Source organism: Triturus cristatus, chromosome 12, assembly GCF_964204655.1.
Source record: "Triturus cristatus chromosome 12, aTriCri1.1, whole genome shotgun sequence".
In the NCBI taxonomy this organism is placed as follows: domain Eukaryota; kingdom Metazoa; phylum Chordata; class Amphibia; order Caudata; family Salamandridae; genus Triturus; species Triturus cristatus.
This window is the reverse complement of record NC_140595.1, coordinates 273,507,883-273,527,913: the sequence shown is the minus strand read 5'-3', so window position 1 is coordinate 273,527,913 and position 20,031 is coordinate 273,507,883. Positions and strand designations below refer to the sequence as shown.

The following is a 20,031-nucleotide window of genomic DNA, read 5'->3' as shown; positions in this document are numbered from 1 at the left end:
CATAATCCCGGGAGTCAGTTCAAACCCAAGTCAATATTTTTGCCCAACATTCAATGTGACGCCATAGAGGTCTTTGAAAAGGGTGTCCTACATGATTTACATAAACTTAGATTCAAAAAGATTCAAGGAACCAAAAAGAACCTTACAGCTGCACAAATTGGATCCATAGATCAGTTGGTGGGGGACAAGAGCATTGTTATCAGACAATCTGATAAAGGTGGTAATATTGTTGTCTTAGACAAACAGAAGTATTTGGCTGAAGGTTTGAGACAACTCAATGATACTACCTGCTATTGTGTATCCAGCATGGCTGAGGTTTTACAATCTAATATCATGTACAGGGAAACACTTGTCGAATGGAGAGAGAGAGGTTTGATTGAATGGGAGGAATTCAATTATTTATATTGTGCTCATCCCAGAATACCTATTCTATACCTACTCCCCAAACTACACAAGAGTATCAGTGACCCACCGGGTAGACCTATTGTGTCTTCTATGGGGTCATTGCTAGAAAACACATCCAAATTCATTGATTATTTTCTAAGACCTTATGTAGTGGCTCTACCTTCCTACCTGAAAGATACCACCCATTTCCTTACAACTGTTGATGGTATACATTGGGAGAAAGATTACCTCTTGGTCTCCCTTGACGTTAGCAGTTTGTACACCAGTATCCAACATGATCTGGGTGTGCGGGCTGTGAATCATTTCTTCAAATCTAGATCCATTTCACTGACTAACCATTCACAGATGATTTTGAAGATGATTGAGATTTGTCTCAAAAATAATTTTTTTATTTTTGATGACACCATATACAGGCAGTCACAGGGCACAGCCATGGGAACCTGCTTCGCCCCCAGCTATGCCAATTTGTTCATGGGCTGGTGGGAGGAGCAGGTTGTCATGGAAATGGCGGAATTCATCAATGTGGCCCTGTGGCTGCGCTACATTGATGACATATTTTTTATTTGGTGTGGTGATGAAAAGTCTGTCAGAAACTTTATTGATAAACTGAATGAAAATGAATTGAATCTTCAGTTCACTGAACATGTCAGTGAAAAATCTTTAGAATTTCTGGATGTCTGTTTGGAGGTAGTAGATAACCAACTATGCACCAAACTTTTCCGTAAGAAAACATCAGGAAACAGTATATTGAGTGCCAACAGTAGCCATCCACACAATCTGATATACAGCATCCCTTACGGAGAGCTACTAAGAGCTAAAAGAAACTGTAGCTCTAGTGAGGCATATATGCACGAAAAGAAAATTATGTGCCAGAGATTCAGAGAACGGGGATACACGAACAAAACAATTCAGGAAGCTATTTCTAGAGTTGAACTTAAATCTAGGAATGATCTTCTGTATCCCCAATGTAAGAACGAACAAGAAGAAAGTCTCAGATTCATCACCACATTTTCAGGCCAGGCAACTGAAGTACGCCAGATCCTTAAAAAACATTGGCATGTGTTGCTCACTGACGATCATCTTAATAAGAACCTGGCTAGTAATCCCCAAATTACTTTTAAGAGAGGACGTTCATTACGAGACTTATTAAGTCACAATCACATTACTGAACGTGAGAGTAATTTCTTTAAGGGGATACCAGGTTTTAGGTGTTGTCGGAAATGCAAAGCATGTAAAAACAGCAGTGACTGTAACACATTACTGGTACCTAACACCAATAGAGAGTTTGTTATCAAGAAAAAACTTACCTGTAATACCACGTACTGTGTCTATGTTCTGATCTGCCCGTGCAACATGTGGTACATTGGGAGTACGAAACATGAGGCAAAGAAAAGAGTCTTGGAACATCTCCGTGCCATACGAAATAATAACAAACAATATTCTTTGGCACGACATTTCTTTGACAATCACATGCAAGATGACACACTGGTTCGAATGGTGGTAATTGACACTGTTGATCTGGGTGTAAGAGGTGGCAATAGAGAATTGTCACTCAGAAAGTTGGAATCTCGATACATCATTGATTTGGGCAGTCTGGCCCCTATGGGGTTGAATTTAAGTGAGGAACTGGCAGTACATTTGCACAATTGAATTGAACATGTATTGTCTGCTGTAAAGAGGTTTTCAGGTTTTAACCCTAATTCTTTTTCATTTCCAGATACTTCTCTCACATGTGGACTATTTAGTTGAAGAACATCTAGGATCTATTTGTATGTGGACTCTTGTCATTATGTTCTGGTCAACACAATTGCCCACTTGGGCGTAATCTTTCGGAGGCATGCTCTATGTCTCGTATTTTTGCACATTTTTTGCACATGTATGATGTTGACTGAATAACCTGTGAATATGTTCTCTTGTCTCCTATTTGAGCTGTACAAGTGTTTTTCTTGATTTGGATTTACACTATTTTGAGTTGTTACCCTCACATGCAGCTAATGTGGCCACTGCCTGCTATGCTTCAAATGCGATATGTATTTATACCTCACTGTCAACTCGGACGAAGATCATGTGGTGCTTCCTCCCTCTTCCATTCTTTTCAGCCTACATTCGGTAATGTTATATCATTCCGTTTATGTAATGTTATGGCTCGTTTTTGTAGGCATATTGATTAATTTGTATTTTTTGGTATTCTATATTTATGAATTTATAGTAACTACCATCAAACTTTCTTGTTATGAATGGAATTGGTGATTATCGCACTGTTATTTTCAGGCTATACTACATTGTAAAATGGCCGCCGCATTAGCGCTTTGATTTAGCCATATGTGTATGAGAAGTCCGCTTTCAATTTTAATGGTTAACTTACTTTTCATGGTGTATTTAAACATGGTGTAATGTTGACTTTACGAGCGTGACAAAGCCGTAAAGGTGAAACGCGTCGTTCTGCTTGCTGGATTAAATATTTGCTTTCTACGGAGTGTCCGAGTGTTTCCTTGGCTTTAAGGGGACAGTGTGGAGTGTATACGAGGAGTTCCGGTATCCTGACTCGCAGCCCTCGGTTCATTACCGGAGTTGGTGGAGTGTGTGTATATATATATATATATATATATATATATATATATATATATATATATATATATATATATATATATATATATATATATATATATATATATATATATATATATATATATATATATATATATATATATATATGTTTTACCGTACGCGCACGGTGCGCGCTTATAGATATATATATTGATTTAAATGCTATTTTCTAATGAAATACTGAACAGATTTACACCAGACCTGCAAAAGGCACATCCCTGACCTGAAGACTACCTCTCTGCCAAATTTCAAGTAATTCTGTTCAGCCATTCGGGCTGTAGCTTGGACTAAAGGTCCTTTGGAAAAATGCATGGGGAAAACGTGTTTTGGGACCCCCCCTTTTTCTCAGCCCCCGCTTGACGAATCCCCCCGAGACTTTCTGGGAAGGAGCGGAGCGGAGCGCCCCACCTATTTTGAAAATTTCGCGAGGATTCGTCAATCGGCGCTAAAGTTATTCCAAATAGAATGTTGCGGATTTCCTATGGAAACACGGTCCTAACTATAACTATCTACTGGCGACCGCCAGTAGATAATATATATGTATATATATATATATATATATTCACAGAAACAAGAAACAAACCAAGTTTACAGGGACGTTATACTTATGCTCAGATTTTACACACAAAACCAGAGACTCAGCACTTATATTTACCTCAGTGAACTATAAATTATGCCCTTGAGTGAGCAGCTTTGTGAGTAACAGTATTGGCAAGTGAGTGGGTGTGTGAGTGACTGTATGGGTGAGTGAGTGGCTGTTTGGTTAATTTTGTGAGTGTTTGGGTGGCTGTATTGAAGACTAAGGGGCCTATTAGGATGGCGGTCGGACTTTAGTCTGCCTGCCACCCTAGCGGTGCAGGGACTGGCTTCCAGTGGTGTGGCAGTCCCGCACCGGCAATTAGAATGCCACCGCGGCATCCTCTATTCCCAGCATTGTGGCGGGCAGTGCTCACAGCACCGCCCGCCACAATGCTGGGAATGCATGTTGTGCATTGTCATGCACAAGGTGACAGGCACCACGTGGTGCCTGATACCTTGTCCGTGACAATGTAGGGGGGTACCATAGGTACCCCCCATGTGCACCCCCAATACCCTGGGGGACCGCAACGGCCCCCCGTAAGCAAAATCTGCATGGCTTTCCACGACAGGGTCTCCACCATGGAAAGCCCTGCACCGCTGCCCATGCTAATATGGATGGCGGTGTCTAGCAGACACTGCCACCATATCCAGCCCCTTTTCCTCCCGGTCGACCACGGTCTTTCTGTTCGCCGGTGTCCCCCTGCCATACTAATATGGCAGGGGGAAATGGGTGGCGGGTGAGGTATGATATAGGGCGGATCGCCACTGCCATGCGGGAGGTGGCGATCAGCCCTACATCATAATAAACCCCTAAGTGTCTGAGTGGCTGTATGGGTGAGTGAGTAGAGGTGTAAGTGCTTGTGTGGATGTGTGAATGGATATGTAAGTGGGTGTGTGAGTGGCTCTTCTGAGAGGCTGTATGGGTGAGTGAGTGGGTGTATGAGTGATTGCATGGGTGTGTAAGTGGTTGTATGGATGAGTCAGTGGGTGTGTGAGTGGTTCTGAGGATGATGTCATCAGTGATGTCACTGACCATGTCATGAGTGATGTAATATGTAAGGTCATAAGTAGTGCAATGTGGGGGCATACGTTATAGTTAGCTCAGGTAACTATAACTGCTGAAATTCACTGGTTTTGTAAGAGTGAAATCTGAGCCTGACTTTAACGTTCTGGTAACCTTTGGTGTTTTACTGAGAATTTCTAAGGTATTTTTCATTATATTTCCTAACTGTAACTTTTGTCTTTTCAGTGAATTTCAATTGTTTTTCAATATTATTTCCTAACTATAATGTCCCTACAACCAGTGGCTTTTTTTTAGTGAATGTGCACTTTTTAAAAAGTGTATTTCCTAACTGTAACCTGTAGCCTTCGACAGTGAGTGGCTGTATGGGTCTTTGAGTGGGTGTGAGAGTGTGGGTCTGCGATTAGGTGAGTGAGTTTCTGTATGGGTTTGTGAGTGGATGTGTGTCTGTTTGGGTCTGTAAGTGGGTGCATGAGCATCTGAGTGGATCTGTGAGTGTATGCATAGGTATCTGAGTGAATCTGTGAGTGGATGAGTGAGTGTCTGACTAAGTATGTGAGAGAGTGCATGAGTGTTTCAGTGGGTGTGTGAGTGACTGCGTGAGTGTTGTTTGAATCTTTGAATGGGTCGGTGAGTGGGTGTACATCACTAAGTGGGTCTCTGAGTGGGTGCATGAGTGTCTGAAGGGTCTGTGAGTGGGTGTGAGAGTGTCTGAGTGCATCTGTGAGAGGGTGCATGAGTATCTGTCTGGGTCTATGAGTATGTGTGAGTGTCTGAATAGGTCTGTGAGTGGGTCTGTGAATGGGTGTGTGAGTGGGTATATCAGTGTCTGAGTGGGTCTGTTAGTGGGTGTGTGAGTGCCTGAATGTGTGAGTTGGTTTCTAAGTATCTGTGTGGGTGTGTCAGTAGCTCTGTGAGTATCTGGCTTTCCCTTCAGAACACCTGAGCAAGACATCAAAACACCAGGATACAACATGAAGACTCTTCAAAATAAGACTGCAAACTTTAGTGTACTAAAATAACATGTAGATAACACTCCACACTCATTTGCCAAGTAAAAAGAAATGTTTATTACAGTAATTTCCCATATATTAAATAGCAATGATACATATGTGAAATAAATGCATATTGTAAATGTATATACACAAGAATAAATACAGAGAAAGATAAAGGTCTATCAGAGTGCTCCTTCAGTGAAATATGTGCTCCTTTCTCCTGCGTTGCCTTCGTGGGGGTGATGGGGGGAGTTGGTGGCTGTTGTGGGTTGATGGTGGTGGTCGTCTCCATCTGGCTCTCAGCCATGAAATTACTAGCTCCATGCTGTAGTTCTAGTCACAGGACTGTCCTGTCCAGTTTCTGGGGCTTATTTACAAGCCCCTTGTGCCACCGGTGCATAACTGTTTTCTATATAAAAAGTGTCATACCAGCGGCACAAGGGGCTTGTAAATCAGCCCCTCTCTTTATATATCTGTATAGATGCGACATTTCCTACGCGTGTGTTTTGTAGGCGCATCTATTTTGACGTAACCGCAAGGCTGTGCCACCTAAGCTGCAGCTGTGTCACTCTTTTAAAATGTCATAAATATCCATGCATCCCTTTTACGCAGGAATTTATGATGGAACACCTACCTTGCATATTTTAATACTTAAATGACGCAGTTGATTCTGACACAGCTTCTTCTTGGCACGGGGTAGGAAAAGTGACGTATCCTCACGGATACTTGAGCTTATAAATATGGAGTAATGTTTGCAGCGCAAATGTGTCAAAAATCTTGACGCATTGGTGGTGCAAGCTCTTCATGAATATGAGCCTCTGTGTTTTTCAGCTAACCACAGATAACCACAATACCCTCTCATTTTGACTTGTGGAACTCGTATTGATGGACGAATAACGCACCAAGGAAAAAGTAAAACCTACAGTAACAGTAATTCCATGTGCTAAACTACCACATCATATTACAGGGTACCTCAAAATTAAGTCACTTGTAAGTGAATGTTCTTGATAAAAATGTACCTTGGTAAAATGTCTTCAGATTTTCCAGGACAGGTTCTTAAGAAATCAAAGTTCCAGCTGGCCCTTAGTATACCTGTGTAGAGTCAACATCTCTCTTTCCAAAGGAATCCACAGTCACAGAAGGGAGTCACACATTAACACACGAGAACAATGTGTTAATATGCCATCAGTTCTCTTCATCCTTGCATCTAAATACTGTTCCAGAGAATGCTCTGTAATCTCCAGCTATAGAAGAGATATTAAACGGGCGCAAGAAAGCTTCACCGGCATCCGTGGCAGTCAGCATGCGGCTACCATCATTAGCCCTTGGAACAATCTTCTGATGCCAAATAGGCAAGGCAGAGCCGGAGGGAATTGCCTCCACACCAGACTTTAAATTGATAAAACGAAGTTCTGGTATTGCCTTACCAGAGTAGGGGAGAGAATCAGTGGTGTGAACGGAGGTAATGGACATTGTTATGATAGGGTTAAAGATGATGACTAAGAAGCAAGGCATTAGGGGACTTTTCACAATTATCTAGTCTTATATTCTCATTTCTGAAGCTTGAGCAAGAGGAGTTGCTTTTGAGCTATTGCATATGGAAGTGGTCCAATATAATATCCTGGTTTAATTTAACATCCTTGACAAACCCTACACAGCACTGCCCTATCCCCCATGCTGCGTTAAATTGTCTAAAATCAAGCACTGGTATGTCAACCACCCCTCAGCTTTATGGTACATTGTGTCCTGAAAATAAAAATACAAAATACAAAGTGCACTTCAAGACTGATAGGGCATCTGCATATCACCGGACAACCTATAGTACCAAATTTACAGACGGCCCTCATTCCCTTCTTTGTAATTACCACCCTTCTCGGAGAACAAAGGCTTTTTTCACCCTGCCAAATTGTGCAGTTTCGTGTCTGACCTTTAAATCGTTCAGAATTAGTTTCTTTGGTTTTCTGTAACTACCAAACAATCCAAGTTGCAGAATGTAAAGGTAGTTCTGGGCTGGATACATACCTCCCTCCACACACAGCAGAACAGGGCAATCTACTCCTTCTACACTGTTCATAGTGTTGATCATGCTCCGGCCTGCAAGTACACAGAATGATTACTCATCACTTCTACCCTGCAGCATGCATTAGGTAGGCAGAACTGGGCATCCAGAGACATCAGAGTGCACTATCCATTGGTGTCACGGTAGTGAGACGTCTACAACTCCCTTACTAAGCTCCTCTACCCGTATTTGCATCATCCTCTGCTGTAGCTCACTACTGTTGCATTTACAGGGCTCTCACAATGTACCTCCGTACTGCCCTGCAGTGTGTGCTGGCATCTCAATTGTGACACCATAGTACTTTTAAAATGTCTTGTGCACGTTGCATTCCAATACAACAATGAATCAAGCCCATCTGTGGATGGCAGTACATCATACACCGTAGACCACAACGGAGTTGTACTACTACTTCTCTTGGACCTCTCAGCTGCCTTTGGCACAGTTGACCATGGTAATCTAATCCAAGGACTCTACAAAGCCCAAAAGCAGGGGTCCCTCAAGTCTCTATCATCACCTGAACGTCCTGGAGAACCTAGGCCTGCTCCTTCTGACATACGTGTCCTCTGTAGAGAACGCTGCGGTCCACAAGTTGGCCTTCATTGGGTTCTTGATCTTCTCCCTCAGCCACATGATTTTGACTGTCTCCTCTAGAAGATGACTGGGAAAAACCCAGTTAGTTCTGAGCATCATCCTCTGCACCCAAGAACTTAATATGAAAACATCTGGATTGCTGATGTGTAGCGTACAATAATCTTCTGTCGGTTGAGAAAAATAATCGAATTACAAACTGTGTGCTTCATGTCCTGGGTGGCAAAGCTTCTGGAATGGCCTGTGCTAGGTTTTTACCTTATAGATGGGGCAAATTCCTGGCCACAGAGAGAAAACAGTCTGTTCCCCAAACTGATGCTGATTGTCCCCATTTAGTGCTCTTTCATTCTTTGTCTACTTCCTATGCTCCTATCCCCTCTTCCCTGAATCTCTCCCCTTGCCTGCTATGCCACCTATGCCCCTGTCCCTTGTGCCCTTTGACTAAGCACTCCTTCTCTCCTTGTTGGGGAAAGATCCAATATTTATACTCTGGAGTCTCAGTGAACCCTCTGAGAGAGTCCACAGCACCAAGGGAGCCACTCACAGTTGAGGTATGGTATGGCGCCCCTTGCCAAAGAACTCCCTCTCCCCTTTTTGGGGAAGATCCAGTAGGTAGGCCTTGGAGTCTCAGAGACCCCTCTGAGAGAGTCCATTGCCAAAGCACTTCCTCTCCCCTTTTTGGGGCAGATCCAGTAGGTAGGCCTTGGAGTCTCAGAGACCCCTCTGAGAGAGTCCACTGTGTAAAGGGAGCCTCTCGCAACGGTGATGGGGGAATGATACCACTTCCCCTGGGATCACAGCTTACTGGACTTTGGACGCAGCTTTGACTTGTCTACCGGTTTGTGTCCCCATCACCTTCCCCCTCCTCTTTTCATGCTGTATCTCTCACCCTCCCCTCCTCTTTCCCTCCTTCATTCTCTGTCTACTTCCCCTGCTCCAATCCCCTCTCCCCCGAATCTCTCCCCTTACCTGCTTTTTCCCTTACGTATATGTCCTTATTGTTTGTCTCGAACTAACATGTAATTTTGTTACCATGCTCTAATAACTGTGTAACCTTTGTAACGATGTAACCTGCTGATACTCATGTAAAACGCTCTGATACCTCTGGGTCTAGCCAGCGCTATATAAAACCTTTCAAATAAAATAAATCTCACTCATGCTTTTCAACATCTACATGAAGTCATTAGTGGCAATCATGAATGAATTTCAGCTCACATGCTATATTTATGCAGATGACACACAAATACTCCTTAAGCTGGAAAGCCCCAAAGACATTGAAAACTCACAAATCTTCAGTTGCCTCAGAGCCGTTGATCAGTGGATGAGATGGAGCCATCTCAAATTGAAGGCTTCCAAAATGTAAATACTCACATGTGGTGATTAGAAAAATTATGAACCACTTTGCACCTGTCATGATTATCTGAGACCACCTTCTAAAATATCTAAGTAAGAAACCTTGGGATTACCATGGACTCCAGGTTTTTTTTTTAATGGAGTATTTTATAGCGCAAACTTGACTCAAAGGTATTGGGTATCAGTGCACTTTACATGAGCACCAGTTGCGTTACATGAGGACACATTCATTTTTTTTTGTTAGGCACGGGGAGATTAAGTGATTTGCCCAGAATCACAGGATGTTCAGCATCATTGCCCAGACTCCAACCCGGTTCCCCAGATTTGAGGTCGACCGCCCTAGCCGTTAAGCCAACTCCTCTCCCCAGGTTGTTAAATGAATGCCCAAGTGGACAAATCACCTAATGCATACAACAAAGAAACCTCAGCTCCAGATTGGCAACTCACCTCAAAATCCCACCATACAAGGAAAAAACATAGGTGGCACATATTTCTCTGCTCAAGCAGACAAACTATGGAATTCATTACCCTCAAACATAGGATCCACAGATAACTATCTTATCTTCAGGAGACTACTCAAGTGTTGGCTCTTTTCTACAAAACCACCATACTCAAACACAAATGTGCAGCATATCCCTGTGTATATACACATTGAATTTGTTTGTGTGTATCTAGATATATACATTTCTTGATATAAATATGCATAATAATATGTACTTATGTATCTATATATTAATTACTTTACTCCAAAAACTTTGACTCTCTCCAATGCACTACCCTATATGTCACCTGATACCTCTATCAATATATCCTCTACCACTACTCTCTTACTTATCCCAAACCTCATTCTACTACTATGATCTTCAAAATAACCCTTTCTAGATTCTTCCCTCCTCTATCCCTCCTTGGATCTCCCCAAATCTCATTTTAATACTATTATCTCCTCTATCCCTCCTTTGACTCATCCCAAAACTAATGTTACTACCACGATCTCTCTAATCCTTTTCTAGAGATTCTTTCCTCTTCTATCTATCATTATACTCATCCCAAACCTCATCTTGCTACTATGATCTCCCAATAAACACTTTCTAAACTCTTCTATTCCCCATTATCCTTTTCAATCTAACTAACAGACTCACATGTCCACCGTACAAATTAACTCACATTTCACTATACTAAATCACCACTAATCCTTTTTGGGTTCTGGAATAGTGTGCTGCTCACCGAAAAGCCTCATCAGGGGTAGTGCTATATAAATACAATTACAATTACCTCAACCTATGTTCGTGAATGGGTGGTCATGTTAAAATGTTTTATCACCAAGTTTATCAAAAGCGATTACTAAATGGCCAATGGGTATCTGCATTAATGCACATGCATGAGCGGCTCTCTTATAATCCTTTTTGTTATAAATTAGCGTTACTTTACCATACCAATATGCCCATAATGTTGTTTTCCTGGAACAGTAAAGTACTATTTTAGTATAGCAAAGGAAACAAGCATTAGTTAAGCCAATAGGTCTGCAGCCAAATGACTTATTGTTTTTTCGCAAAGTTTTGCTTGTATATTACAATGACTTTAAAGCTCTGTAATGGTGTGTTTTTTACTTTGACTACACAATGTGTAGCCTAATTCTATGTTTGTCAGAGCTTCTTAAATAAATTACAGAAATTCGTCCAGCACTGACCAATCTCAGGTCCAGCTAAAATGCCCTGGCTTGTTGCAACTTAATACCCTGGGGTTCATTGTTTCAACAGTGTGCTGGCCCCAGAATGGATTCGTCAATCCACACATCATCCGATGGTTCATTCACAAATGGTACATGTGGTGAAAGCACACAGACCATGGGTGTCAGAGCTGATTTTGCATGCAGCCTACACTGCACATGATTGTTGTATGCTGGTTTTCCTTCACAGATTTCAGGTAAGGAATTCAATAACTGAGTTTCACTAGCAGTAATGGCTTTGATAAAAGGCTGACAGTTGTTACTGTGGGCATTGAGATGCCTTCATTTGCTTTGACTAATTCAATCTTGTAGCTCTGATAAGGTCACTTGATAATTAAGAAACAAATATCATATAGCTTGTAGATTGTTTCACAACATTTTTCTAAAGATTAACAGAATGGCAGATCTTATACCCGAGCTTCCTTGGAGTCATATTTCTATAGAAAAAATGTGTTTCCAGTGCAAGTCTCCAAGGATGCTTCAGTCTTAGCCGAATAAACTCAGCCACAGTATTTGTGCCCTTGTGTCTTATTCTCTTGTATCAGGACAGAGATACCCATTGTTCTGCAGCATTATCTGCATAGTCTCTTCTACTACATTTCACAAAGGGGTTTGGCTGAGCCACCACTCCATGAAGTTATTCAGCATTCTGCTTCATGTACAGCAAATTCGGTGCTGATAACGCAGTCTATAATTGCATCATGCTTTGGTTCTTGTACAGTCCGCTCTTCAGCTTCTCCACCAGCGTCAGCTCCTTTCTTTTTCCTTTTACCTGTCAATAAAACAAGAGCACTTGTTGTCAATCACACAGTGATTTTCACTTTTCAGATACGCATACACAGGAAACTCACCATTGGTGAGTCAACTATTGAATTTTAAATAGCATTGCAGATCTCCAAGATGCACCAGAAGCCCTATGCAAATTCCATTCAAAATGGTCTCCCAAAGTATTCCCAGTTGCCCATCGAGGCCATCTGAATTGAGCAGTCAGCGGGAGGCAAGACATCACATACATTCTCAAATAGTAACTATGGCTTCACATGTTCAAAGTCATATGCACAGAACATCAATTATGTCTTTATAATGCCCTTTTTTGCTGTGGGTAATCTCTCCCCACATTTTCTCCCAGGTCTTAGATGGTACTGGAATATTATTGTTTCTTTGGCGCATTAGCTGCACTTAATGGTTATGCCTACTTGCTTCCATATGCATTGAGTCCAATGAACATTGGCAAATCGGTCCATTATGTGTTAACATATTTTAATAAATACAGTTCATTATGAACATTTAAGAATAGTTTGGCAAAATTTATCAATATGAAGACGAAAACACTTGTGGATGAAAGATTAATCATGATTACCTTCTGCATATGTTCCAGGTTCCATTGACATTGAACACTGAGACAAGTGATTCACTGATTGCCATTTATATAAGCGATAAAGTACCCCGTGCAGTACATTATAAGGATATTGCAAGTTCCTGAGACGTTCCATAACCATATAGAGGAACAAGGCTGAACGCAGAGTTCCTTTATAAGGTTATGGAACTCCGAGGTGACTTGAAATATTCTTATCATGTATACCAGAGGGTACTTTATCCCATATAATACAGGGTCACACCATCACCTCTCCCACAAACCATGAAAAACCTAGGTGCATAGCTCTTTCATATGAAATAACAAGCATGTTTGCAAACATGAAGCATAAAAATAAAATCTCTAGTGCAAAATTAAACATATCAAAAACCTGTTAGATATTTGTTGAAAACAGTTATTAGAAACAGTTCAATACAAGCCAGTTTTAAAAAAAATCAAAAGCTTCATTAGCTCGGAACGTGTAGAAACATACAGAAAGATTCTAGCTTTTCTCTATCTAAGGAATGCGAAAAATAAAAATATATTCTCTTTGCTTGTCATTGTAAGCTATTATAATAGAGCAGAAGAAAGAAAAGCAACTGTTCTGTTTGTTGCTTTAAACAGTTGCTTTCATTAGGCTCTGTGATCTGACCTGCCGTTTACCTTGGCTGCAGGCTGTAGCAGAAGACATTGTGACTTCAGAACCTGATTGTAATAATTTGATTATAGTTAATCTCAGATGTTTTTTCTGTATAATTAGCGACATGGTGTGTCAGAAGTTGCCGATTATAAAGAAATTATTGACTGCAGTCTATGAAGGGATTACAGTATCCATGTATTGTATGAGTATTATCCTAATACTTGAAAAGCCACTGGACAGCAGTAGCTCAAAGATCAAATAGTTACAGGACCATAATTAAGTATGGTCCCAGGAAGACTCTTTGGCGCAGTAAGAAAACAATTGTTCTCTGTATTTCTGGAAGGGAACAAAAGTTTATGAGTAGAGAATAATGAGGGCATACCAATGTCTTTCTAATTCAAGTGTGTTACGAGGGCGTATTCCTGCCTACCTATAAGGCCTACCTATAAGGCCAGTCTTTCACCGTTTACATGTATGTACTCCACTTGGGGAATATTATTAAGTTACTATGAAATCCATAAGATATATAACCCAGATATATAACCCAGAGTGATTGTGAAAAAATATCCACTTGACTCTAGCTTTGTAGTCACTACATAACCTTGTGACAATTAATGAAAAAATGAGGCACTGTGTATACAGCATGTTATTAGCTTAAGTTCACATTACATGGGAACTGGAGTGCAAGAATAAGGACAAAACATATGGATGGCAGCACATTTTATTCACTTTTTCAGATTGAATCTACATTTTTAATAAAAACTTTGGCACATCTTTTGGCACAATTAGTGAAAGTGTGCCAGCGAACATTAAAATGGTATTTCTTGAATGTGAAAAATATGCATTTGTTATTCCAGTATCCACAGATTTGTATTTAGGAGCTGAAAAATATCAGTTCAGAGTCGTTAGTGCATGCAAGGACTGAATGCATGTTAATATGTGTGTTTTTTGTTTTAGTTTTATAGTATGATTTATTGAAATATTCATCAGGAAATATAACCGTATGAACAAGAACTAAGAAACAGTACATGAAAATGTAATGCAGGAAAAGTAGATACATTTTTATGAACAATCACAAAGTGATTATGATACTTATCAATTGAATATATGTGGTAATACAATGGATCGATAAAGCATAACAACATAAAGGAAAAAGAATAACAAAGGAGGGAGTAGAAAGGGATCAAATGATATAACGTCTACTGATTTATGAGTTAATACATAAAACAATGTAAGCATTAAAGATTAGCAATATAACATCAGATTACCTTGCACGATGGTAAAAGTACAAAAAATAGAAAAATTGGAGGAGGTTTTGAAACTTCTTCAGCAATATAAGTAGGTTTTTTACTTTGAGAGCTAGAGGTATTGAGAAAAGATGTCAAAGGTGACCATAAATGTTCTCTTTAAAAAACTAGAGCAATAGGCTTAACATCCAATTGATGATTAAAACATATTGCATACCACCCTACTTTGTTAGAATCCTTAGTATTATCTTTCCAATTTGAGTAAATTCGATGAATTGCAACGCAATGAAAAGATCTAGTATTGTATGCAGGAATGGTAAGTGATCCCAATCGAAGGAGATACTGCTTAGAAAGATATTGGGTATAGAGAGGGAACCAGTAGCCTTGAAAATAATATCAATTTGTTTCAAGTGACAAGAAAATGTGAATGTGAGGACAAATAAATAACATATACTTCAAATCAAGTCAAGTCAAAGAATCTTTATTCGGCCAACAAAGGCCATTGAAGCATATCAAAAACAGTAAATACTAAAACCATCATCAGTGCATTATGGTTAAATAGAACAAACCAGCATTCCCTATATAAATTCCAGATTAAGAATATGTAAAACAGTCTAAAACGTTCGGTAAATGCGATCAAACAGGGCATAATTTATAATGCACCAAGAATGCAAATGTTGAGTTATAAAAGAAACATGTAAAGTGCAAGTAGTTATGTGCAGAGCCCTTAAATACAAATATCTATGACCCATGATTAAAATATAAATAGTTCCTCTCAGCATAAAACAGAAGGGGGCACATTAATCCCTAAACAGCTTATTCCTCTGTCTAAGTGCTCCAGTAAAGGAGTTGGCAACTCCAAATCAGATCAAGGGCGAAGACAGCATTTGCAGGTATATTAGGGTGGGCCTCACTTGTGCAAAATTGCAGTTCTTTAGCAGTGGGAGAATATATATTTTTGGGGAAATAACGGTAAAAATCACAGAAGAAAATAAAATGTAGAACATCTTGTTCTGATAATATGATCACAGGGGCAGGGCTGTAGGGCACCTGGCTTTGCAAAACCTTGGGGGACCGCTAAGCACCAATGAATAAAGGTAAATCCAAATCTAGTTAGGAGGAAACAAAGGTGGGGATTATTAATGTAAGACCGATAGGGTTGCCATTAGGGCCCTGCACTCAATAGTATATATTGTCTTATTGTAGGCTTGGTAAATTCCTTATCTTACCTTGCTCCCACCCTCTTGCTTTCACTCACATTGAGGTGGATCCCATGACCAACATTGGGCTTCCGACGTAATGCTCCATTTCAGTAGTGATATAGGAGTTATAAGTAATCTATTATGGATAAGGTAAAGTGTTTGTGCAGTACTGGCGGCCCTAGAAGTCTTATGAATTTTCATCCAAATCTTGTCCCAACATTGAGTCAACCAATTAACATGTAAATCATTTTCCCATTGAAGTTCAATGTTGGACTTAATGTTGTTCAACTCAGTATGCACAATTTGAATATATATCAATGAGGCTCTAGAATGTAACTGTAACATAGAAATTAGTTTGTTTTCTTGGGGACAGGAAGTAGATTCATTTCGCAAGTGGAGCATATGTTCTTGAATTTTCTGGACATAGTATATTTATGTGAAAATTAGTGTGGAATATGGTAAATTGATAGGGTACTGGGGAAAGGAATAATTGCATTGTGAATGAAAAAGTGGCTTACCAAGGAGATGCCTTTTTGTTTCCAAGATTTCAAGCATAAGATTCTGTTATTTATGTTTAGATGTTTATAATACCATAGAGAAGAATTGAGAAAGTGTGTTTTATGTAGAGTACTACAGGAAAATAAGTTTTTGAAAGTGACTGACAGTGTGCAATCAAAGGTATTAAACCTGTCATCCTTAGGGTGGTCTTCCCCAAAAACCTTTTGCCTGTTTACCTCCAATGTTTGCTATATCATTTTGTTGGCCTTAGGACTCTGAGAACTTTACCACTGCTGATCAGTGATAAAGTGCACGTGCTTCTCCCTGAAACATGGTGGCATTGGTGTATACCAAATTGGCATATTTAGCTTGCCCATAAGTCCCTTGTAAAGTGGTATACCATATACCCAGGGCCTGTAATAGGAATGCTGCTAGTGGGCCTGCAGCACTGGTTGTTCCACCCACACAAGTAGCCTTTCCAACCTGTCTAAGGCCTGCCATTGCAAGGCCTGCCATTGCAAGGCCTGTGTGTGCAGTTTACTGCCACTTCAACCTGGCATTTAAAATCACTTGCCAAGCCTAAAACTCCGCTTTTATCACATATACGTCACCCCTAAAGTAGGCCCTAGGTAGCCCTAAGGGCAGGGTGCAGTGTAAGTTGAAGGTAGGACAGGTAATTTTAAGTTTTACATCTCCTGGTTGTGACAAATAGCTACATTTGTTTTTCAATACTGTGAGGCCTTCTTCTCTTATAGACTAGCATTGGGAATTCCTTAAAACACTTTAAAGCTATAATACTTTATTAGAAAGGAGTAGCTGCATCATGTTTCATATCTGTGGGATGGTAATGATAAATACTCTTTACTAGTGAAGTTGGATTTAACATTACTCTTTTAGAAGTTCCACTTTAAGAAAATGGGCATTTCTCTGCTCATACTGCTCTGTGTGGCTTGCAGCCTGTCTCCAATACACCTCTGAGATAGGTGATAGCTACACTTTGTGCATTCCCTCTAGACGGTCACAAATACAGGAAGGGTGGGTGTGACAAAGAACTAATCTGCATTAATCTACATTCTGATAGCTCTTCTTGGGCAGGAAGAGGGAGGGGGAGCTGACACTTATACCTAAATAGGCAGTGTCCTGTGTCCCACAAAAAGTGCTGATTACCCCCCACAGATACTCAGGGAGACAGGGCTGAGAGTAAAGGGGACCAGTGCAATTTAAGGGCCTGCTTTGAAGTCCCCCTCACATCAAAGGCACATTTGGGTATAGGTATTTGGGCACTGACCCTACCAAGACAGTACACTACTGGACCTGTGAAGAACTCTACCAGGAGTAAAGACAGCTGTTGCCTGACTGCTGCTCTGAAGGAACTGATTTCTGCTTTGCTGAACTGCTCTGCTGCCTGCTTATCTCTGCCCTGCTGAGGACAAGGACTGGACCCATCTCACTTGAGCCCAGAATGACTCCAAGTGACCACTTGGGGGTTCAACAGGGTAGCATTCTTGCTCCTTTCCTATTTCTTCTATACATAAATGGGATTTCCAAACACCTTGCTGAAGTAGGAAAGGATACCCCCAAATAGGTATGCAACCAATTCCTATTTTATTATATGCAGGTGATGCCGTGCTAATTGCCCGCACAGCAAATGGTCAACAAATCCTACTAGATAGTTTCCCTCATATATGGAAAACCTGGATTTCAGCATCAATTATTCCAAGGGCCTTATTACTACCTTTGCGGTCCTCCAGCGGCAGCACCTCCGCCCCGTCCACTGGAGGACCGCCAAAGCTGTAGTGCGCCCATCTGCCAGATTAGGAGTTTAATCTTGGTCGAGCAGGCGGTGCTGTGGCAGGCTCACGGAGGTGAGCTGTTAGGCTCATAGGGGAGCCTAACATGTAGCCCGCCACCGTGACTGCACCAACAGCACATTCCTGCATGGTGTGGCATGCATGCGGCACAGTGCAGGAACAGGGGTGCAAATCCAGGAGGGGCACAACATGCACCCCCAGGACTAGCAGTGTTAGGGCCCCTTTTGTTGCCTCTCCGCCACCCTTTTCATGGCAGGCTCATCGCAATGAAAGGGGGAACGGACAGGTAACTCATAATTTGCTCAACGGTGCCACAGCAGCACCGCCAGCATATTGTAGCTCCATTACCAATGAACGACCATCTCAAGATCCTGGATTCCCGGCAGACACAGCGGTCCTGTGGAGGTTTGACTGCCCCATTCGTAATACTGTGAGCAGGCTCGCAGTGTGGCAGTGGTCAGACCGCCACCACAAGTACAGCTGTGCTATGGACCCCCGTACTCGTAATAAGGCCCTAAGGGCATATTCTCAAGGATCTATCACCGAGTTTTCGGCACTTTATTGCAGCCAAAGTCGAGATAAATTTATCGCCCCATTCACAAGCTGGTGCTAACAGCCCATATCCCCAGTTTACTTGGAATAGCAGTCACAAAAAACATCGCCACAGATAACCCCGGCAACTAAAACTAACGATATGCAGAGTAGGCGTTCCCGTTCAAAAAACCCGCAACAACACCACTATACAACATTCTCAACGACCAGCCAAATCGGCGATAAGATCACAAAACATGTGATAAGGCACATTAGCAGCAGGATTGTAACACCTGCTCTGCCCTGGTGTAAAGTCAGATGACAACCAGCACCAGACAAGGGAGCACAGCCCATAGCCACACATGAAGAACAACAGATGCCCTGGAGCAACTGATCATGCAGCCCAGAGCCCCAATAGGGCAACAACACCCACCGCTACCACCCCCAGGAGCCCCCCCCCCGGGCCCTACCCCGGACACCCCCCACACCCTCCCACCTTTTGGACAAAGATATTGCACATCAACTCCACGAAATCATGAACCAAACAAATTGCCTGAAGTCACACAATCACAAAACCTAACATACATGTGTGGTCAGAAAGAGGGAAGTCATACATTCATATCATAATATCCAAATAATACGTTTATTACAGAATAAACCCAAAACAACAATTCTGAAGAGGCATGGCGGGTCTTCTCAGGACATTCTGTTGCTCACCTTCCGCCACCGGCGTGTCTCCAAGAGGGCCCACCACGTGCCGGTGGGAGCTCCAAGCCCGGGGACCGCGACCATAGCATCCTCCACATCATGCAGCTCCGCACCGCGGGCCACCAGGTCACACACTTTATTCTGGGTCTTGATTTCGCTATGGCAGAGACCATATCAGTGCACATAGCCTCATCGCAGGCTGCACACCCGCTCAGCTCTTGAGGTGTCACTAACTCTGTGAACTGCGAGGCAACGCCACATGGCGGTTGGCCCGCACTAATCTTTACCAGTCCGGACCGCCAGGACCGCGCATCATCGCAGGCTGCATACCCGCTCAGCACTTCAGGTGCCCCTATCTCACTGCACTGCAAGACAACCACGAATTGACTAGGCACAGTGCCTAGAGCACGTAGAATCGCTGGGACCCCAAGGAACCACCCAAAGTAGTGACACAGGGGACCCACCGAGGACGGGTGCAGTGTGAGAACACAGACTCGAGCTCCGTACAACTCTATGGGGAAGTTGCAGTTGGAATTTTAAAGATTAAGGACACTTAGGAGAGGACTTCAAGCAAATCCTTTGGAACATAGAAGGTTCTAAGGCCAGCACCCTTGAGAGTACCGAGGTACCAGTGTTACCTATCCCAGAGGAGCCGGGTGCATAGGAGTCAAGTGGTGTCTGAAACGCTCATTGATTTCAATGGCGTG

The 20,031-nt window shown here is 41.8% G+C and overlaps 1 protein-coding gene across 2 annotated transcripts in view; it reads right to left on the bottom strand.

The window, feature by feature from the left end:
- Nucleotides 1-9,837: 9,837 nt before the first annotated feature.
- The window catches only part of LOC146775840 (SLAM family member 8-like), a 197,766-nt gene continuing 187,572 nt past the window's right edge, over nt 9,838-20,031 (bottom strand). Inside the window, exon 5 of one of the 2 annotated variants that reach the window (XM_085637835.1) lies at nt 9,838-12,105. In XM_085637835.1, coding sequence (XP_085493961.1) covers nt 11,975-12,105 — 131 coding nt within the window. In that variant the 3' untranslated portion in view covers nt 9,838-11,974. The remainder of the gene's footprint in view (nt 12,106-20,031) is intronic. The other variant, XM_085637836.1, reaches the window with a different exon arrangement.